Source organism: Solanum pennellii, chromosome 9 (genome assembly GCF_001406875.1).
Source record: "Solanum pennellii chromosome 9, SPENNV200".
Classification (NCBI taxonomy): Eukaryota; Viridiplantae; Streptophyta; class Magnoliopsida; order Solanales; family Solanaceae; genus Solanum; species Solanum pennellii.
The window spans coordinates 41,492,979-41,515,652 of NC_028645.1; the positions used below are offsets into that span (position 1 = coordinate 41,492,979).

General features: G+C 36.0%; 1 protein-coding gene across 3 annotated transcripts; it reads left to right on the plus strand.

The window, feature by feature from the left end:
- The first annotated feature begins 1,810 nt into the window (after window positions 1–1,810).
- Window positions 1,811–18,182, plus strand: LOC107031066 (E3 ubiquitin-protein ligase listerin). Of its 3 annotated transcripts, XM_015232268.2 has the most exons (17): window positions 1,815–1,982; window positions 2,079–2,181; window positions 2,255–2,317; window positions 2,861–2,938; window positions 4,455–4,546; window positions 5,108–5,210; window positions 5,831–5,983; window positions 6,170–6,819; window positions 7,591–8,062; window positions 8,744–9,210; window positions 12,551–13,283; window positions 13,597–14,305; window positions 14,516–15,543; window positions 15,655–16,113; window positions 16,465–16,695; window positions 17,081–17,445; window positions 17,908–18,182. In XM_015232268.2, the coding sequence occupies exons 1-16, from the start codon at window positions 1,927–1,929 to the stop codon at window positions 17,306–17,308; spliced, it is 5,625 nt and encodes a 1,874-aa protein (XP_015087754.1). In that variant the 5' UTR covers window positions 1,815–1,926; the 3' UTR covers window positions 17,309–17,445; window positions 17,908–18,182. The 3 variants fall into 3 exon arrangements, with proteins under 3 accessions (XP_015087756.1, XP_015087754.1, XP_015087755.1); XM_015232269.2 differs by lacking the exon at window positions 2,861–2,938; XM_015232270.2 differs by lacking the exons at window positions 16,465–16,695; window positions 17,081–17,445; window positions 17,908–18,182 and adding an exon at window positions 16,248–16,453 and having other exon boundaries at window positions 1,811–1,982.
- Window positions 18,183–22,674: the final 4,492 nt, after the last annotated feature.

The following is a 22,674-nucleotide window of genomic DNA, read 5'->3' on the forward strand; positions in this document are numbered from 1 at the left end:
ACCTTTGGGTGATCGTTTGGTTGTTTGGACTGAGCATTTGAAGGGCTGTGCAAGCATTCAAGGCTGTCCCACGAGGTTGAAAAATAGCCCCGTGACATTAATCTTTTGTTGTAAGTTATAGTAATTCATGTATTTATTGCAATTTTTTTTCAATTTTGGTGTCTTTTTTTTGTTAACTCATTTAAAAATTCTAGTGAGGATGATTGAAAATTTATCTTTTACTGTCTCTTTCTATAGTTTTATTCGTATATTTTTTGAAAAATTTCTTGTGGTTTGTGCTATATTTGATAGCATTGAACAATAAATATGTAATAACTACTTAATACGCAACCAATGATGAAGTTTGTTAAAAGAACCAAACAAATTGCTCTCTTCTTTGCCACAATTAATATATTATTTTGATTGCTTATTCTTAGGTACAAACATTTTATATATCATTGCACCCTTCCTAGAATATTAGTATAGAGACAATTAGTTCACTTCTTTTATCGCAAGTTAAATAATTTATCATATTTCTTCGCCTCTTCTTTTTAGGCATAATAAGAGATCAAGTTTTCTTGATACTAACAAATGTCCAAAATACACTAAAGTAAAAATATTTTTTATCGGCAATGAATATGCAAAGTAACGAAGACTGCTAGAGCCTTTATCTACATTCATTAATTGTCATTAGATTCAATGTTGCTATGAACTTTTTCAAGGGACACTTATAATTGTCGCTGAAGATCATTTTTGTCGTAGTGAGAACTCTTTCTTTTGATAATTTTTTTCTTGCTTTTTAAATAAAGAGGTAATAACTATTTCTTTTGGCTTCTTTCAATTAAATTTGTGCACTATAAACTTTGATGCAGATCGATAGACTATCTTTCTGAGAAATATGTTAAGCAACTTCTTGATTGTCAGGAAAGTAAGGTTGTCTGTATTATTATTTGCAGATATTTGTGAGTTCAAGCACTCAAAAAATTATGCTTTGAAATTTTAATATATTATGTGTAAAAATTTTGGTTTAGAATATCAAGTTATGAATGATGTGGCCTACTACTTGGTTGATAATTACATTAATTCCTTGTAACTCCATAGTATAGCCATAACAATAACTATGGTTCATTTTCAAATAAGTTGGACCGGTGATATGAAATCTAAGCAATAGTAATGATTATTTTGAGACGATGAGGAAAAATATTTATGATATTAACAATTTTAGGGTCATAAAAAAGGAGTCAAAGGTCCTCCATTTGAATTAGTTAATTATGTTCTTGTATGGACGTGATGTTCCACTTTACTTGGGAGTGTTGTTGTTCAAGGCTTTTTGATCTCTTCTTTAACACATGATATTGTTATTTATAAGTTCTTGGAATTTATAAAATATCATTACTTCTGACCAACTATTTCTATGGAGATTTCCTAGACTACTTTCTTATACTTACAATATTTTTATCACTCATAATTTTTGCATATAAAAAATAAAAAAATATAGAACTTTTAAGATTTTGAATTGCGTTAAGATAATATGATCTTGATAATGTAGTGTATATATCGAAAATCCGAACATTACCGAATGATCAATGTGAGCTTAATAACATAGTTCAATCCCGTGCGAAGCACGAATAATTTACCTAATTTAGTATAATTCAAATTATTTAATAAATTTATTTTAAAAAATGTTAAATGATTACAGATTTTTCAACCTATAAATATGATTTTTTATTCACTCACTATATTGCTTATATTTTACGAAAATTGCATCATTATTCGACTTTTTATGTGTAATAACAAATATATTAGGGTTTTTGTTGTGAAAATATAAATGTAAATAGAAAGAAAAAAAGTTTATGATTGAAATTTGGAAGAGGCAAAACAGTGAATTTGGCAAACATATAAATTGTAGTTGGGGTGTTCGCTTTGTAATCAACTTTTTCTTGAATAATGGGGAGACCGAAAGGAGATGGAGCTAGAAGCAAGTCTCGTCCCTCTAGCAGCAGGTGTATTTTCTTTGTTTTTTTGATTCTTTCTTTTAGTTATCGTTTCTCTTTTTTTTTTTTTTTTTTTTTTAAATATTTGTGATATTGGTATTGCAGTCTTGCTGCTTCTTTGCTGCCCCAAGGTTCTATGCCTGTTGGATTTGGAGGCTATATGGGTTGTTCCCGTGTTGACTCAACTGAAGATTCTCCCCCTTTCTTGGTACGTACTACTATTCATGTGGTAACCATAGAATTATGTGTTTGAATTTTGACCTAATTACTTTCTTTGTCAGGATATTGACAGTGAAGTGGCACAACACCTCAAGAGGCTTTCCAGAAAGGACCCTACTACTAAAGTAATTTCATTATTCATTGTTTGGATAGAATGGATATAATGTCTACTTAAGAGAGATATCAATTAGAAGCAACTAGGAAGTGCTGGTTTTAAGTATCAACTTATTTTTGTATATGCTCAACTGCCCATATGCCACTGATGCTTCATTTTTTTTTTTTTTTTGGTAACAAATGTAAACATTACCATACCACCACAAAACATTTACATCTGAAAGAGCGCCTATTCCTGGAACAGTTATAGGCCTCCAATAACAGAAAAACTAAATACATATTAAATGCTGAATAAAATCTCTACAATTATGAGCTTTCTTGAATTATTTAGCAAAGATATTCTTTCTATAATTTTCTTCTTTATCTGCCTAACTGCCTCTTCAATTTGAACAATTTTTCCTTTGAACATCTTCCAATTTCTTGCCCTCCAAGTATGATATAAGATTGCTCCACATATGGCTGCCATAATTTCCTTGAACTGCTTCCAATGTTTCATTTTAGCTTTATTTTTTTTATTTGACAAGGCTCATTAAAATTCTTCTTTTTTCTAACAGCTAAAAGCATTGACATCACTATCTCAATTATTCCAACAAAAGACTGCAAAGGAGATAATACCGATAACCCCACAATGGGTATGCTGACTCCTCTTTCCTTGATGCTAGTCAATACCCAAATAAGAAAATCTCTAGGCTATTGGCCATGCTATATCTTATATTACAGAATTTGCACATTTGGTGCTCCTTTTAAAGAACGTGCCCTATGGTATAACATTGCGATATTTGGGTTTCATGCTTGTTCCCTTCAACTTTTAAGCAACTCATACCAAGAAATTTTACCTTTTAAAACTGAATGATGGAATGTTAAATTTCAATTGGTAAGATTTAGCACTGAGTCCTTCCAAAATTTTGAAGAATCCATCCGTTTTTGTCCTGAAATATGGCTATATCTAATAAGTTAGGACATGTATCTCCTCTTCACTAGTAACAAACACCTTTTCAACCTCTTAATCACCAAGACTTGAAGGATTATTACATTACTTTACACAACAAAATTTATATTCTAGCATATTATCATCTGAGAACTCATTCAACACTGGAGTAAGAGAGGAGGAAACATCAAACTTACTTGCAATCCCCGACCCACAAACTTCACGCCTCTCTTCAACAAGTGGGAATCCACAATCTCAGGTTTAGTAGAAAACTACAAGATTGGGAGTCAAGGAGTTTCAAAGTTTGCAGGAGGTACTATACAAGCATATCATAGTTCCCTCTAATGAGGGTTCAAGGAGATGGGTGCCGGTGATGAGGAGTGATAACATTCGCAGTTAAATCATTTTACCAGAAGTAGTTGCAGTTACGGTTTGGGTTCCGAGGAAGAAGTTTTTTTTTGAATGAATGGTAACGAGGGGAGTGATTCTGACGGCTAAGAATCTTACGAAGAGAATATTACTTATGCTAGTTGGTGTTATATGTGCAAGTGTTCGGGCGAAGAAGGTGATCATCTTTTGTTGCATTGTGAGATGGAGTCGGTTTTGTGGAGGGTGGTCTTGAACTGTAGGTCAACAGTGGGTGATGTCAGGTATTGTCAGAGATGTGTTGCATGGAAGACAGGCAATTGGAGGTTGCTTGCTAGCTCATGTGGGTCGTATTGAGGGAGAAAACTAGTAGAACATTTGAGGGGACTGAAAATGATTTTATACATGAGATAGCCTTTTGTCTTTGATTGCTCTTTTGTGCACCCTTGTGACTTCTAGATAATTGAGTCTATTTTGTAGAGAATCAATTATGATGTAGATTCTCTACTTTTTGTATACAAAAGTTTTTCCCAATATGTGAATAAAATTATTTACCTTATCCAAAAAATGAAAAAAAGGATCAGACCAATTAAGTTCAAAAGTCATTTTAAATTTCTATTTCAGATGAATACAACTTGAATTTGTAAATATGATCTCTTGTATAGTGGTTATCAAAAAACATATGCTCACTCATATTATATGTTCATGAGAGGTTAGGTGCATCCGTCAGAGTGTTGGGTTGTTGAAACTACGGAGTCTTACTATATTTTTAATCTTTTTTTCATGGTTTGGGTTGCATAATTGCTAGTTATCACTCACTTAAGTGGCCCTTATTCCCCTGTTCTTCCTGTTAGGCATTTGAATACAAGAAGCTGTTACTGGATTACAACAGAGAGGTTCGACGAGCAACTCATGTTACCATGACAAACCTTGTTGGTGTTGTTGGGTATGTACTTATCTTATATAAGTCAGAACTAGATATAGTTAGTTTCTTGGTTCTGCTACATGTACAGAAGTCTAACTTCAGAGTAAATTAGCTATTATGACTTGTCTACAGTTTCTTAATTTATCCTCTTTTTTCTTTATTTTGATGAAAACTGGATAGTTTTTGTGCTGCTTGTTAGCTTCTATAGATAGATTGCACCTGCTGGCAGTTATAGTGTTGTTAGTTAAGTAACATCTTAACAAACACTTACATTTTATCGAAGTTAACTCCTAAATCATTTACTGATTGGGTGATACAAATGATACCTATGTGAGAAATAGTTCTTTCTTCTCCATTAGTTGAAGCTTGATTCATAATTTGGAATTTTTCTTCTGTTCCAACCTCTAAGCACATTTAAACTGCCCAAGTTAAATCAATCAATTTACTTTGAAATGGATGGAGTATCTTTTACAATCTTTTGTCACAATTCATACCATCTATAGCTTTTAAATATTTGGTTCCTTCTGGTCCTTTGCTTTAGGTGATTTTTGTGGTCTTTTCCTTGTCCTTTTTTTTTTGCAGAAGAGACGTTGCTCCATATTTGAAGTCTTTGATGGGACCATGGTGGTTTTCCCAATTTGATTCTGCCTATGAAGTTTCCCAAGCTGCAAAAAGATCATTTCAGGTTCATGAGTTTCTTAAACAGTAACTTAACTGTAAATTTACTACCTTTTTTTTGTTAGATGTAAATTTACTACCTAATTGCATGGTTTCCTCAAATGGGACATGAAGATGAAATAAACTTCTTCTAATTGTACTATACTCCAAAATGAAATTGAAGATCAATGTGCAAGTGTATGAGCGTGGTGAAGTGAAATTATAAATGAATTACATGTAACAGTTTCTTCATAATAACTTGTATTTGTTAGACTTTGTTTATGTTTGACCAGCTCTGCTTTGCTCATCATGGCATAAAAAATATAAATGTAGAGTACCTCGTTATAAAAAAAAACATATTGTAGAGTACCTACTCTATTAATATGCACCATTTGAATCTATTTCTGAATGGATTGTTTTTGTGATCTACAATTTTTTATCCAACGGCATTTTATGTAATCTGTGTAATTTATAATCAGTGGGCATGATCTGAATGATCAAGGAGATGCTATTAGTTCTACTATATTCTCTCTGTTTTGTTGATGAACTTCTTGACTTTGTTGTTTGTTTACCTACACCAAAATTAAGCAAAACTTTCAGCTGTTCAGTCTTCATCACAGCCTTACTGCCATATGTGAATATTATCAGGCTGCTTTTCCAGCACAAGATAAGCGACTAGATGTCTTGATTTTATACACATCAGAGATATTCAGGTACATTGAGGAAAATTTAAAGCTTACTCCCCAGAGCATGTCAGACAAGAATGTGGCATCAGATGAACTGGAAGAGATGCACAAGCAGGTAATATCTGTTAACGTTTAGTGATTGCCTGAATTTCTCCTTGGTGCTGACAGATGGAGAAACCAGCTTACTTGTCAAAAGATTTAGACTTCTCGCTGCTTCTCACATTTGATTCGTACAATCTTTTTTTTCCCACTCCACAGTTGTCTTGATTTATTTTCGTTTTCTTACTCTAATTGATCCCAGGTAGTTTCTTCATCATTACTGGCGTTGGCCACCCTTCTTGATGTTGTGGTCACCGCACAATCTGAACGGCCTGTTTCGGAAGCCGAGTCAAAGCGTGCTTCTAAAGCCAAAAGCGTAGCTATTTCATGTGCTGAGAATTTGTTAACTACTCATAAGTTATTTTTGGAATTTCTGAAATCTCAGAGCTCTGTTATTCGCTCAGCAACATATTCAGTCATGAGAAGTCTCATAAAAAATATTCCTCATACTATCAAGAAAACAGACATTATAGATCTTGCGGATGCAATACTTGGAGCTTTTCGGGAAACGGATCCCTCATGCCATTCATCAATGTGGGATGTGATTTTACTTTTTTCGCGAAAATTTCCAGAGAGCTGGAGTAGCTTGAAGATTAAAAAATCTGCTTTAAGTAGATTTTGGCATTTTCTTCGAAACGGCTGTTTTGGATCGCAGCAAGTATCATATCCCGCTCTCGTGTTATTTTTGGATGTTGTACCTGCACAAGCAGTTGAAGCACAGAAGTTTCTTCTTGAAGTTCTCCAGAATCTGTGGGCAGGAAGAAGCTTGAGTTATTCATCACATCTAGACCGTCTTGCACTTTTTGAAGCAATGAAAGAATGTTTTCTATTTAGCCTGAAAAACACTGATAGGTGAAGAGTCCACTGAACTTTTCCCTTTGAACTTCTGTGGTCCCATCACCTTTTTTTTTGTGAGAATTGGTAACATTGTATTCTTCGGCATTAAGGATATGCCGGGGACCTTTAGAAAAAAACAAAAAGCATAATACTTACAACTTACAAGGATCCTAAGAATTCTAAAAGTTGATCTGAATCCTCTAATCCTGTCTCGTTACACCAAAAATATAGAGATACAATGCAATTCCATTTAACATTGTGAATCGAATTGGATATATCTTCAAAATTCCTACTATTCCTCTCCTTCCACACTGTCAACCAAATGCAGTGTGGAATTAAATTCCACCAGGTCTTCCGTCTCTTGCTACCTCCTCTTCTGATCCAGCAACTCTGTATATCAGCTGTATGTTCTGTCATAGTCCATATCACTTCTGAAAAGTTGAGAAACGTGGACCATATTTGTGTTGTGAAAGTACAATGTAAGAATAGGTGACTATTAGTTTCCCATGTCTTCCCACATAAAGAGCACCAAGGAAGTATGATCTTTCCTTTCCTCAAGACTTCATGTGTCACACATGCATTTCTGTTGTTATGCTTCCTCAAATCTCTGATGCCCAAGCCACCTTTATCATTTCTTTGCAAAAATGTCACCCACTTGACCAAATTGTATCCTTTGTTCTCTTTGCAGCCATGCCAAAGAAAATCTCTACTAAGTCAGCTTTGTATTTTTATGTTTAGAATTGTTTATTTTAGTTTCTTTGCTCAAATATGTATTCCTTCTTTCAGGTATTCTGATGCAGCAGATCCCTACAGATTTCAGCAGACACTTGCAGATCAGATTCTCTTAAAGCTGCTGTGGCATGAATACCTATTTTCTGTCAGCTCAAACAACCAGGAGAGGGTCTTTTCTTCTATGGATTTTTCTTCTGGTGGTATTCAACCTTCTCATCAGGCATCAAGACAACTTAATGTCAAAGTTACTGAGGGTTATGTGCAAGATCTTGGGAAATGTATTGTTGAAATCCTTTCGGATATCTTTCTTCTAAAACCTGATTTGCTTTTGCTATTCTGTTCAACATTCCAAGAGACCTGCCTTGGTGTATTTCAAGAAACAGACAGTTCTATTGAGAATGGTGAAGGGGTGACTGAGTTCTTGTCAGTAGTGAATCAACAAGCAGTAAGGAAAGGTGAAACTTGGCCTCTAGTTTATTTGGTGGGACCAACATTGTCGAAGTCATTCCCCTTGATTAGAACACTTGTAAGTTATTCCTTGGTAATGTTTTCTTTTGATAGTGTTTTTGTGAGTGGAAAATAGTTTGGTCTGAACCCATAAACAGAGGAAAGAGTGTGAGAGGGAAAAAGGAAATTTGGATATGTTTGACAAGCCTGTTCCTATCTAAAACTACTTTTCTCTCTCTTCATTTTAACCCTTTGAAGACAAACTTGCTGACCACTTATTTTAGTGAGTATTCTTAGCTTAGCCTTCTCTTTAGAACATTATGTTTTGGGAAATACTTTTAAGGAAAGACCCAAGATTTCTGTAGCTGCATATTGTTGGCTTGTTTATGGTTCACTACTGAGCTCCCTGAATAAGGTTAAGCCCAAATCCAAACTCATCTTATCCACAAATGATTCTTTTTTGGTTTTCACCATATTCCTGAAACCTGCCTGATCAGTGATGTGTATGCATTTGTATATGCTCCTTCGGGAATATGTAAATAAAATACTCTCACACCTGACCCTAGCAAAAGTTGCTTTGATGATTGTTTTTACCAATATTTTTCAGTTTCACTTTGATTCTCTCATATGAGTTGTTGTACTATCTAGGATTCCGTTCTTCAGTATAAAAATGATTCTAGAATTCCTGCGTTGGGAATTACTTTGGCTTTTATCAAATGTTCAGTTTCACTTTCATTCTCATATTGGTTGTCAATTCTAGGATTCCCCTAATGCAGTGAGATTTATGGTGGCTGCTGTCTCTATATTTAGTCCGCGGAAGATAATTCAAGAGATCTTTTGCATTGAACCCGAAGGAAGACAATTCTTGCATGTCTTCAAGGAAACCTTTATCCCATGGTGCTTGCAGGCTAACAGTCCCACTACTAGCGTGCGTCTAGATCTCTTGCTTTCGTTACTTGATGATGAATACTTAGCGGAACAGTGGGCTAGCATCATTATGCATGCAACAAATTTGGAAGAACTGAAATCTGTCAATGGAATTGTGAGCTCTGATTGCCTTTCTCTATTGGCTATGCTCATTGAAAAAGCAATAACAAGAACTAGCAATAGAAGCACTGTGCAAGTTCCCTATGCAGCCCATTGGCACCATCATCTGTTGGATTCTGCTGCCGTTTTTGTTGTTCAAGCTTTTCCACCTTTTGCAACTTCCAATGTTTCGTATATGCGGTATGTGAAAAATAACTGAAATATTTTCTTCACACATGTCTCCTTCAATTTACTAGATAGTGATTATCTAACGATAAATTGGTTGCATTTTCCCATTTTTAACTTTGATTCTAATAAGTTATGTTGTGGGTGTCATTTCCTTATATATTAAAATATGATAATAGCCAAAGTAATCTTTAAAATGAAACCATCATTCATCTTCACATTTACTAGTCCTTCCCACCCTCAAGTAATATTTGTACAGATTATCTTTTATATATTTTAAAGAAGAAATAGGATAAGAAGTGTTAAGAGTAACGACAAAAAATGAATAAAGTTGTCTCAGGAACATAGTGATATGAAAGCTCTATCTTATCAATGAATAAAGTTGATTACCTAAAAACTTATTTTCAGCAATGTCATTTTCTACGGAAGTTAATTTGCACATTTAGATAAAATCATTACAACCTGAAAAGACATGATAGCATAAAATATAAAAATATCATTTACATCAATAAAAAAAATATGATATAAAAACCAAAATAAATAAGTAAATAAAGTACGCCCGGGGCGTAGGTTTTTACGCTCAGGGCTGATGGCCAAAATTTTAGGACTTATGTCCTATAGATTTACGCTTTCAATTTGCGCTCTAGAGCATTTTTGGTATGCCTCGAGACTCGCCCTGAAAACGTTTTTGAAAACAGTGACTGGGTCTACCATATTATTCTACATTAGTACTTCCTGTTACTATCTACTATCTATTGTTTTTTACTATATCCGTCATTTCTTATACTCTTGTTACTTCTTCTGGACTGCTTTGAACTATTTTTCCTTGAGCCAAGGGTCTTATTGGAAACAACCTCTCTACCTCTGAGTTAGGGGTAAGCTCTGTGTACACTCTACCCACTCCACTTTGTGGGACTACACTTGGTATGTTGTTGTTTGTATTGTTGGGACCAAGAGTGATTATTTTTTGCTTTGAAATCTTGGTAATTGTCTCCTGTCTCAAAATTGTATAATGAACATCTCAATGTGCTATACGACAAGTAGAAGCTTGAGTTAATAATTGATATCAGAATATTCAAACCTAAATTTTATGCTACATATAGAAATCTTTTGGGCTCCTTGATAAGAAGATAAAAATCTTTGCCCTAACTCAATCCCAAAAGATCCAAAAAAATAACTCTTGAGATGAACATTGGCCAACATTATATGAAGAGAGAACAACCCATGCACTGTAACACCCTCTGCATTAGGGTGGGGGGTGGGGATTCCATATCGAATCGAAACCAAATTTCCAGATTTTGATATGCTATTTGGCTTAAGTTTTTGAAAAATTCGGTATGGTATAAGGTATTTAGGAAAAAATGCAGAGTACCAAGACCGTATCGGAATACATGCTAACTTATACAATACACATACACACATACTTAAGATTATAACACTAGTATAGCAGGCCTAATAATTTAGTTCCTTTATTCTTAGATTCTTTAATCCAGTGTTTTTGAGAGCGTGAAGTGGCAAACAATGACAAGGCCCCACTTTGCTTAGAGCGTGAGCCGTGAAGCGAAGTGCTCGCTTCATCAAAGTAAACACAATTTTTTCTTTTAAAAAGACCAAAATAATTCACACAACACAAGAAAACACAAAGAGAAAAGGACAAATAGATAAAATTAACAAACTCAAAAAATGAAGTAGAATAACTTGAAATGTCAATCAAATTAACGAAGTGAAAAAATGAAATAGTAGAGCACCTGTGGAAAAAGTAGAGCACATGACAAAAAAAGAGAGAAGAAAACAAAAGGAATAGATTCAATTGATTAAATACGGTAATAGAAAAAAATAGAATAATTTAAATTTCAATTATAAATCAGCAAAGAAAAACAGGAAAAACTAATAAAGAAAATATAAGCTGAAGAAGTAATGAAGCTGAGAAAACTACGTGAAGAAGAGAATGAAAAAGAGCCACTACAACAATGAGTGAAATGAAGAAGAGAGGAGAAGAAAAAGAAGAGAAGGCCATACTTGGAGCTTGAAGAAGAAGAGAAGCACTAAGTTGCAACCAGAGCAGAAGGTTGTCACCCTAATTGCAGTTGCAGAAGAAAGTCACTTTAGAAATAGTACTTCTTCTCCTTAAACTGTCCAGCTTTTTAGACAGAAGGTAAAAGGATACACTTCCTACAGCTTCACACTTTTACCCCTAAAGTGAGCGCTTTTTTCTTGTCGCTGTGCTTCATACCTGTGTAGCGATATACCCCCTGCCTCATGTCTCTTCTTGCTATAAGCGAGGAAGCAGACACATTCTACAACGCTGTTTTAACTTTCCACACCTTTTTCTCGTTACCTGTCTTTTACCAGAAATAGATAGTGTCGTTCTTATGTCATTGTTTGATTAATTGCAGATGGAATATTGTGATAATGAGAAGTTAAATTCAAAATTTCCACTTATCTTTAATTTTCTTTTCCTCAATGTAAGAGATCCAATCCAGTTTGGATCATTACCACCACTTCAACTGTTTTTGTTTTGCAATTCCTATATGCATTTCAGAACTGATAGTAGTCCAGTTCCAAAGTTCATATATGATTAGGTAGATCTTTCCTCTTAACTTAGTCAAGAAAATGGGTAGCTCCGAAAGACACTTTCTTTAGTGTTTTGTCCAAGATTTATCTCTTAAAGACAAAAAAGAAATTATAAATCTCTATACAAGCTGAACAATCGAAGTTACCAAACCAAAAAGATAAAAAATAAAACCATACCAAATTTAGTAAGTATTGGTATTGATATAGCATTTCAAGAAACCAAATTCACAAACGGAAAAGTCTAAAAGCCATCCAAACTGGCCAACGAACACCCGTACTCTACATCTGAGTTGCTTGGACTCTCCAGAAATGTTGCCGTACCCACATCGGATACTTCGTGTATACACTATTTTTGAGGATCCGACACGTACCGATCGATATTTTTGAAGATTCCAAGCTACATGTCAATACACGCTAGAGTTGGATATCTGGAACATGATTAAAAGAACATGGCCCCAACGTCCTATACATCAAGGATAGGATGAGCACGGTGTTGATGCTATGAGGGTTAACTTGACCACAAAAATTAACTCATTATATGTAGGTCGTCCACTACAATATAAGGAGACAACAACCCATTTGCTCAACCAATATGGGGCACAATAGCACTCTTTTTAAGTTTAAAGACATTATTCTGTCTGTTTTTGTTTTTATCTCAATATCTAGGCTTCAGTGGCCTGAGGTGTTGTTCATTTGTTTAAGACTACATTTTGTAGCACAACACTCACAAACCCTTTTTTGTTATTGTTTTATTTTGGGTTGTTTTGTTGTTCTGTTGCAGTGCTGTTCTGGGTGGCATAGCAGGAGATGATGAAACAAACTTTCTGTCCCGAAGTACACTAGTACTAGTATTTGAGGAGGTTCTTAAGAAGTTGACAGTTTTCATGATGGATTCTCCCTTCATATGGGTCAAGGTCATGTGTTCTGTAATACCTGTCAGAGACAATAACACGGAACTGGGATTTGAACCTTCTATGGATGTGAATGAGATGGCCGATTTTGCTTTACAAGTGCTTGATGGTGGCTTTTCTGCATTGAAATGTTTGCATCATGAAGTTGAGCTGCTTTCAGGAATCTTAGCTGCAATATTTGTAATTAAATGGGAATGCAGCATGGCTACTGTCTTCAACAATAAACTTGGTGAAGAATCCACAGAAAAAATAAAGTCAAGGTTGGCTTCTTGTGAGCTAGTGCATGCTCTCCATCGCAAAATTTGTAACCAGTTCCTATTTAGTATCAACACAGATAGTCGAAATATCCTGGAAAGCATCTTGGTTCAGACTGTAAGGAGTGCTGTGCTTAAGGATGAAAATATGGATACTGTGGAAGTCACATCCTTATGCTCTCACTGGGTCCTTGAACTTCTTGAATGTCTCTGTCAAGATCAGTTTGAGGAACAAAAGCTGTTAGACAGATTTCTAAGCCAGGATGATTCTTGGCCTGCTTGGGTTGCACCAGATATTAAAGTTGGGAAAGGAGCAGCTTTGGTGAAAACTGAGAGTGCTTCAATTGATGTGAGTTCCCTTCCCGCTTAAGTAATTTATATTGAGCAGTTTTGAGATGATCTTGTGCACCTGCTTTTCTATTCCTTGCTATGTCCTTGTTGGAAAAGAGGGAGTTACAGTGAGGTTTTATTGTTTGACACATTCTTGTTTCTTTCTTTTTTGATGAAGTAAACATATTCTTGTTAACTTTCTCATTCAACGATTTAGTTTTATAACATTTTGTGGCATCTTTTTAGATTTTCCAAGGTGAGTTACATCATGTTATGCATCACATTAGATCTATATTACAAGATCTCATAGTTTTGTACTTAACTTTTTGCAGAACCCAAAAGGTACCAGGTTTGTTGCTCTGATAGACAGGCTTATACCAAAGATGGGGTTTGATAAAATCATTGCTGGTGCTGTTTCTAATACGTCTTCATCTTTAACTGAGGATCATATTAATCAACCTACCTCAACTCTGCAATGTCATTATTCCCGTGCCTGGCTGGCAGCTGAAATCTTGTGCACTTGGAAATGGAATGGCGGCAATGCCTTGTGCTCCTTCTTACCTTATCTCTGTGAATATTTTAATAGTGAATGTTATACTCCTGAGGATGAGTTGTTAGGTTCTATTGTCACCATTTTGCTCGATGGTGCACTTATTCATGGGGGAGTTGCAGAACTGAGTCTTTCAAATTTATCTCCTGTTACACACGTGGAAAATATTCGAGAACCCTTCATGAGAGCTGTTGTATCATTAGTGTCTAAACTTTTTGAAGATGATGTATGGGGAAAAGACAAGGCAGTATTTCTTTTCAATCAGCTTTTGAATAAACTCCATATTGATGAAACAATAAATATAAATTGTTTGAGGATACTTCCTTCAGTTATGGACGTAATTGTTAGACCCTTGAGTGTTTCATTTGGCCAAGGCGCTGCAAAATCGCAGTCTGCTTCTTCTGACTGTTGTGAAGTGCAACAGGCTATCATACACTGGCTCCAGCGAACACAATCTTTTCCACCCTTAAATGCATGGCAAACGTCAGAAGGTAAATTACTCCTCTCTACAATGTGTCAATTTTGTAAAGGATTTAAACAACATAAGAAGTAGTCAAATCACTGCCTTGATTAGTAGCAGATATATATGTTGGCTTATGCATCTAATATCTGATTTCTTTTTCCAATCCATTCGACTTAAACATATTTCACAAAATCTGCAACTTATCCGTTGTAAGTGTAATGGAATTTTGTATTTTCAGATATGGAAGATTGGTTTCACCTTGTTATATCCTGCTATCCCGTACGACAAATTGAAGGAGCAAAAGGGCTAAGACCAGAAAGATATGTCAGCTCTACTGAGAGAACGTTACTGTTTGAATTATTTCAGAAGCAGAGAAAGAATTCAGCATTATCTGTTATAAACAAGCTGCCGGTTGTGCAGATTTTGTTATCAAAAATGATTTTGGTTGCAGTTGCTTATTGCTGGGAAGACTTCAGTGAGGATGATTGGGAGTTTGTTCTATACCGTTTTAGGTGGTGGATTGAAGCAGCAGTTGTTGTGATGGAGGAAGTTGCTGAGAATGTGAATGGTGTTATTACGGATGGTTCTAGTTGTGAACATTTGCAAGTTATGCTGAAGAGGATCAACGATACCGTTTCAGTGGACTCTTCTCCAATTTTACTCGGAAGCAATGCTCTGATTGGATTTTCTTCATTTTGCAATATAAGTGGTATTGAAGCAAAAGAGCCTGTTGATGTTTCTAATCCCTTGAAAATTGACAGATGGGAGATGGCCAAACACCGAATTAACGAAGCTGTTCTTCGGTTGTTCTTTTCTACTGCTGCTACCCAGGCTTTGGCAAGTTCTTATTGTAGTGAAGCTTCTTTCATTGTAGCATCGTCTATTCTTGATCATTCTCAGTTCTGGGACTTAGTGGCTTCACTTGTTGTCGAGTCCTCTTCAACTGCAAGAGAGAAGGCAGTAAAATCAGTTGAAATCTGGGGCCTAAGTAAAGGGCCAGTTAGTTCTCTGTATGCAATGCTGTTTTCTGCCAAGACACTTCCTTCCCTAAGATGTGCTGCATATATTATTCTTTCAACTGAACCTGTGTCTGACTTATCTTTGTACACTGTCGAGAAGACATGTTCATCTGGTGGAGATGCCTCCAACAACCAAGATACAGACGGTTCTGCTGAAGAAAGTCTCAATCTTAGGGAAGAAGTTTCTTCCATACTGGAAAAGCTACCATATGATGCTCTGCAAATGGACTTGCTTGCATTTGAACGGGTTAGCTTTTTGTTCCCCTCTCCCTTTGGGTCTTTTTTTTGCTTCTTCAAAGCTAATGGAGAAGCATGGAATAAACCACTTCTGTTTGCTAAATATCCTTAAATTTTTCAGATAAAGGTCTTTCTAGCTTGGTCTTTGTTACTTTCACATGTAGTATCACTACCATCATCATCACCCCTGAGGGAGAGAATGGTTCAATACATTCAAGAATTTGCTACTTCAACAGTGTTAGATTGCCTTTTCCAGCATATCCCTTTGGAATTTTGTGTACCATCAAGCTTGAAAAAGAAGGATTCAGAACTTCCAGCTTCAGTGTCAGAAGCAGCAAAATGTGCAACCCGTGCCATCACTTCTACTTCTGTATTATTTTGCTTGGAATCGCTTTGGCCTGTCGGACCAGAAAAAGTTGCTTCACTTGCTGGTGCAATTTTTGGCCTCATGCTTTGTGTTCTTCCCGCTTATGTTCGAGGGTGGTTTAGCGATATACGTGACCGTTCTACTTCATCTGCCATTGAATTTTTCACTAGAGCATATTGTAGCCCCCCTCTGATTATGAATGAACTGTCTCAGGTACGAATGTCGTCCTTACGCACTTGAGATACTTGAACATTTATTGAAATGAATTCATGAAACACTTACCAAAATAAAGGGAGTTCCAGGGGTTTTCCTGAAAATCTGAATCATTTTTATTTTGAATGTGGTAGGGTCATACATTTCTTTCAGTGCCCTGATGTTTGCTAGCCAAGTGGAAGTTTGACTGGCAAACTGGCTGCTATAGAATCTTATCCTTTTAGTTAAAATAATCCAGTCTGGATGAATATGAAGTACCTGTACTTGCTTGTGTTTGTAATCTTACTTCCGGCACAAGACTTATGTTCTTTGTGACCATAAAATGCCTTGCTGACCTTCAGTCAAATGCAGATTAAAAAAGCCAATTTTGCTGATGATAATTTCTCTGTCACCGTGAGCAAATCTGCTAGTGAAGTGGTGGCTACCTACACAAAAGACGAAACAGGAATGGACCTAGTAATTCGTCTTCCGGGATCTTACCCTCTGCGACCTGTGGATGTAGATTGTACCAAGAGCCTTGGCATTAGTGAGGTTAAGCAGAGAAAATGGTTAATGTCAATGATGTCATTTCTTCGTAATCAGGTGTCTCCCACTGACTTTGGATCCGTGCATCATTCTCCACTCCCTGATCATTTCCTCTATGTCTCTGCTCATTACTGTTAGTTGTCAGTCTCCCATCTGCTATATTTGAATTTATTGCCCTTGACATACATAGCTGTTACATTTAATAATCTGCTCTTTGATCATGCATATGTTTCTTACTGAGGCGCACCTTTTAACTTAAAATGTCACCCTTCACTTTATATATACCAAGTTTTAGGTATTGGTATTTTACCATCTTTGATGTCAATTAACTGCTTAGTGTAAGTTGTGTTTCTTGAATGACCAGCTAGTACTTGGATAATTCTCAATGATCCTGCATACACTTTGCGGGCAAAATTGATTACCTGTTTTTCCTACAATGCAGAATGGTGCCTTAGCTGAAGCCATTTGCATATGGAAGCGGAATTTTGACAAGGAATTTGAAGGTGTGGAGGAATGCCCCATATGTTACAGTGTCATTCACACTTCAAATCATAGCCTCCCACGGCTAGCTTGCAAAACCTGCAAACACAAGTTCCATTCAGCATGCCTCTACAAGTGGTTCTCTACTTCTCACAAGTCAACTTGTCCATTGTGTCAATCTCCTTTTTGATGTATCGTTCAAAGTGGTGATGCCTTAGTGCCGTAGAACGTAATTTACCCTTGGATTCATTGTCCATCCAAGTTATATGCCGAGTTTGGTGAATATGACCCCATTTGTGGGTTGCTATACTCTTCCTACAGCTAGTTGTAAGTGCCCTCTCTCCCCCTTTCCCTCGCTCTTGTGTTTTTTTGTATGCATTATTTTCTTACAGGGCTGATTTTTCTTCTGGAAAGACATGTTGGCTCATTTGTATATATAGAAGCTGCTAACTCGAACAGCTAAACAATCTCAGTTCTCAGATAAAGGAGACCAACCAAGCTTCCTGACCACACAAGAATATTGTCTTAATTAAAAAAAAAAAGAAGAAGTAAACTCCAGCTTACCTGATATTATTACTTCACATACATATGATATAATATGATTAACTGGTACCCGTGTTCAAAAATTTCTGCCCACTTAAGGTGGTGGCATGAAGTTTCCTCTTGAATACTTTTTGCAATAATTTTCATCCTTTGAAGAGAGGGGAAGTAACATTGTGTTTGATGTGTGGGGGGTTGTCATAAATTTTGTAAGCTTAATTGACATGGTTCTTCTCCTGTTTGATGCAGTTGAATATCATAATTGGTGGTGAAAACCTGGCATGCAGGCATAGAATGGTACCAATCTGCTTATTCCTACTGTAAATGACAGTTATGGAAGTGTGCTAGGTGTAAAAACAAACATGTAAAGAATTTCCCTTTATTTATTTATATATGTGCGCATACAAAATCCGGGGTATCGGAGATGTGTTTATGGGTTAGTTTTTCTTTTGGTTATATTTTGCGTCTCTGCCATTTTTGCTACTTCTCCCTGGATGTTGATATTGTTTGCCACTCCATTTTCACATTTTTTTATTCTCTATATTCTCCTTTATGAGGTTCAACATCGTACAATAGGGATGTCATTTGGGGTGGGGCTATCTTTTTCTCTATTGACACATCAACTGGGTTAGTTTGGATCTTTAAATACCAAATCAAATTATTTGTATTATCTTTTAAAATCGATAAATCAAACCAAATCAATAATAGTTGAGGTCTTTATTCTCTTTTTCTTTTTGGTAATCGAAGAGCCAATTTTCTTCACGTGATTCCAAAGAAAGCGCTGAATGCTAAACTTTATTTTCTCTCGCCGAATAGCTATGCAATTTCAAGTAAAATGTACATTAGAAAAGCTGAAAATCAATAACATGATATTTAACATAAGAGAAATATTGTCATGATCCAGGTAGTAGGTGTAACATGGCGTATAAGATTTCGAAAGGCTCCATGAAACTTTCATCATGTTAGAAATAGAATAAAAGAGATAAAGAGGAACATTTCAACTCAAACCCATTCTATAAAAGTAAAGCGGGAGTTTAAAACATTGTCTCAAAGCCATCTAGTACATAAGAATGAATTTGGGTGAAATCTGTACATCAAGTTCAAAACTGAAAGTAAGGAACACTGAAAACAATAAATGCCCCTCCTCGAAGCATAAGGACTCATCAAAGCTTGGAATCTCCTCAATGGACTCTAGCCACAAAACTAATAACCCTGACTGTAAGACCCACATTGAGAAAAATGTAGGTAAGAGTATGCGTTAGTGCAAAATATGTACAAAGTACGATAGCCATACATAAAATGTATAAAAACATGCTACAAGGGAGATTCCTTCATAAGATACAACTATCAAGCTAAACATGTGATAAGAGTTAGAAAGCACGAGTCATAAAACATGGTCAATGCCCATAATCGCCATTGTAAACATGCATGAGATACTTCCTTGAAGTAACTTTAGGTGATCATAACTCACTTGTGGGAAGTAGCCTTAATCGGTATATAAGACCATGAGAGCTATTATGAAATTCGGTGTCTCCCACACCAAAAGAGTTGTCCTACTTGCCACGATAAGGACCATGAACTTCTAGCTTATGTGGATCCACTAGCTAATGTCTACCTAGACAATCCTATGTTGGCACATAGTTAGGGGACATGGGTAATCGCCACTTGTCCACTCGGTTCTAAGCTTAACTTCCACGGAATAGTTCTTATTCATATTACTCTTAACTCTTAAAGTAACATGGGTTATCGCCTCTTGTCCATACATAATGTAACATGGGCAATCGTTTCTTGTCATTCAATTAAAGAGCATGGTAATCACCTCTTGTCTTTACATCATGTAACATGGGCAATCGTCTCTTCTCATTCAATTAAAGAGAATGAGTAATCACATCTTGCCTCATCATTAGAGTAGCTTCTTAACATTGATTCGTTTTAGGTGAGAAAACCTTTCAACTCTAAGAACCCTTATCATGTGAGAAAACCTTTCACAATTCATGCTTACATGTGTATATGAGAAATCATTTTAACAACACAACAATAGCAACAACATGATACTTCACTCTCAAAGCATCCTTAAAGTATTTGCATAAATTTCATGTGAACATGCTTGATTTCATAAACTTCTCTTCATAATCCAAAACCCATAAGATATGATTATAACTTGGAAAACATTGGAAAGTACATAGGTTCATGGGAGATCATCATAAACATGAGATTAACTCAATTCATGCATAAAAGATCATGGATCAATCGATTACATCAATATTTAAAGGAACCCATGACATGAAAGAAAACCCTAACTCATTTGGGGAATTCTAATAAGTTGGAGAATTTAGGAACTCCATGAATGGAAGAGATCCATAGATAAAAACTATCATACCTTAATGTCAATTGCTTAAATTCAATGGAGGATTAGGAGACTTGACTTCAAACCCTAGGTTGATCCCTTCTTCTTTAAGGTTTCTAGAGCGACAAATATTTTGAGAGGAAGACTTGTTCTTCTTTTGTAAATTTGAGGGAATTATTTCAATTGGGTAAATTTGGGGATTAAAACACTTATATAGGTCATTAAGTGAAGGGCAAAACGACATAGTATTAGGACAAAATAATTAGGAAAAAAGTCAAAAGCCCCCAACAATTTAACTACCGAAACCAACGATGGTGACGACCTACATACCGTGGTTCAACTGATGGTCCACTAAAATCTGAGGCCTTGATCGACTGATCTCATCCACAGACTGTGGGTCCATCGATGGTCCGTTGATCATGGTCGTGGATCTAGACCTTTTTGGGGAAAACTACTGGCCAACCACGAAACCACCTACGGTTCATAGGTCATTCCACGATTTGTGGATGACACCATAGGAACTTACACAAGATTCTTAAAAACTAAATTTTTACTCGTTCTCAAATTTGAGGTGTTACATTATTTCCGTCTTGGGATCATTCATCCTTGAATGAGATTCAAGACATATCAAGTTGACTCATTTTCTCAAAACTGTAAGATTTTTCATGAACATGCATAAATGAGGAAATCATGTAAATATCTTTGACACGTGACATCAAAAGAGTAAGCAATGAGGAACATTAATACGTCAAGCTAGAGTACGGGTAGAAGGAAAAAGATGAAGATAACGGGACATCATATCGGCCGTGGCCTCCCAAGTAGCACCCTCAACTAAATAATTTCTCCACAACACTTTCACGGAAGCAACTTCTTTATTTATCCATTTCTTGAATTGTCGATCAAAAATCTCACACGGTACTTCCTTATAAGAAAGGTTCTCTTTAACTCCCAAATCTTCTAAGGGAACTCACATGTCGGATCACCAACACATTTCTTCAACATGGAGACATGGAAAACTGGATGCACTGATGCCAATTTATTAGGTAACTCAAGTTCATAAGCCACCTTAGCAATAAGCCTCAAATATGATATGGGCCTATGTATCGGGGACTAAGCTTCCCTTTCTTACTAAACCTCATTACACCCTTCATGAGAAAAATTTTCAAATAGATCTATCATTAACATCAACTTCAAGATCTATTCTTCTTATATTGACATATGACTTTCGGCGACTTTAAGCCGTTTTCACCTTTTTCTAATAAGTTGAACTTTTTCCATAGTCTCATGTACAAACCCGAGACCTATTAAAGCAACTTCACCCACCTCAAACCAACCTATAAGAGATCTACACCTTTTACCATACAAGGTCTCAAATGGAGCCATACCATTACACAAGTGATAACTATTGTTATAGGCGAACTCAATCAAAGGCAAGTGGTCATCCCAATTACCGTTGAAATCTATCAAACAAACTCTAAACCTATCTTGCAAAGTTTGGATAGTAGGCCCTGCTTGACCATCGTTTACTTGATGAAATATCGTACTAAGCTTAACACAAGTACCAATACCTTTTTTTAAAAGATCTCCAATACTGAGAAGTGAACTGGGTACCGCAATTGGAGATAATGGATAAAGGCACTCAATGCAACTTTACCATTGCCCTCAAGTACAACTTAGCGTAATCCTCCATTGAATACGATAGCTTGATGGGAATAAAATCAGCTGATTTCGTCATTTGATTTGCTATAACCTAGATTGAGTCATGTTGTTGCCGGGTGCGAGACAACCAAACAACAAAGTCCATATTCAAATCTTCCCACTTCTAAGTAGGAATGCTAATGTCTTGGGATAAACCTCCCGGTTTCTGATGCTCAACTTTCACTTGTTGACAATTAGAACTTTTAGCCACTAATTCTGCAATATCCTTCTTCATCCCTTCCACCAATAGACCTCCTGCAAATCACGGTACATCTTAGTGGCTTCCGGGGGAATTGAATATCGAGAACTATGGGCTTCTGACAAGATCTGCCCCCTCAAGTCGTCAACATTAGGAACATACAAACGACCTTGATATCTAAGTAATCCATCTCCCCCTTGGGAGAAATCCTCTACAGACTTCTTAAGCACTGCTTCCTTCAATTATACCAAAGTCGAATCAAGACCTTGCTTGGCTTTAACATAGGGTTCACCTCAAACTAACTTCTTTTTATCATTTTGATGTGAGCAACACTACCCATAAATAACCGACTTAGAGCGTTTGCCACCACATTTGCCTTACTGGGGTGATAGAAAACGCTCATATCATAATCCTTTAATAACTCAAGCCACCTTATTTGGCAAAGATTTTGATCATTCTGATTAAACACATATTGCAAAGTCCTATGGTTAGGAAAAACATCGACATGGACACCATACAAATAGTGCCCAAATATTTAAGGCAAAAAAATAAAATTTGGCCACTAGCTCAAGGTTACAGTTATGATAATTCTTCTCATGATTCTTAAATTGCCTTGAAGCATATGCAATAAATTTTCCATCTTTCTTAAGCACACATCCTAGCCCTATTCTCGAGGCATCACAATAAACAACAAAATCATCGGTCTTTTCCGGTAATGTCAACATCGGAGTAGAAATAGTTTATCTTTCAATTCTTGAAAAATCTTTTCACA

What these genes read in the sequence shown, in the direction of transcription:
- LOC107031066 (XM_015232268.2), top strand. Translation starts at nt 1,927, where the DNA reads ATGGGGAGACCGAAAGGAGATGGAGCTAGAAGCAAGTCTCGTCCCTCT. An exon ending in TCTCGTCCCTCTAGCAGCAG is followed by an intron (nt 1,983 to 2,078) that starts GTGTATTTTCTT and finishes TTGGTATTGCAG; the next exon opens with TCTTGCTGCTTCTTTGCTGC. An exon ending in TCCAATGTTTCGTATATGCG is followed by an intron (nt 9,211 to 12,550) that starts GTATGTGAAAAA and finishes GTTCTGTTGCAG; the next exon opens with TGCTGTTCTGGGTGGCATAG.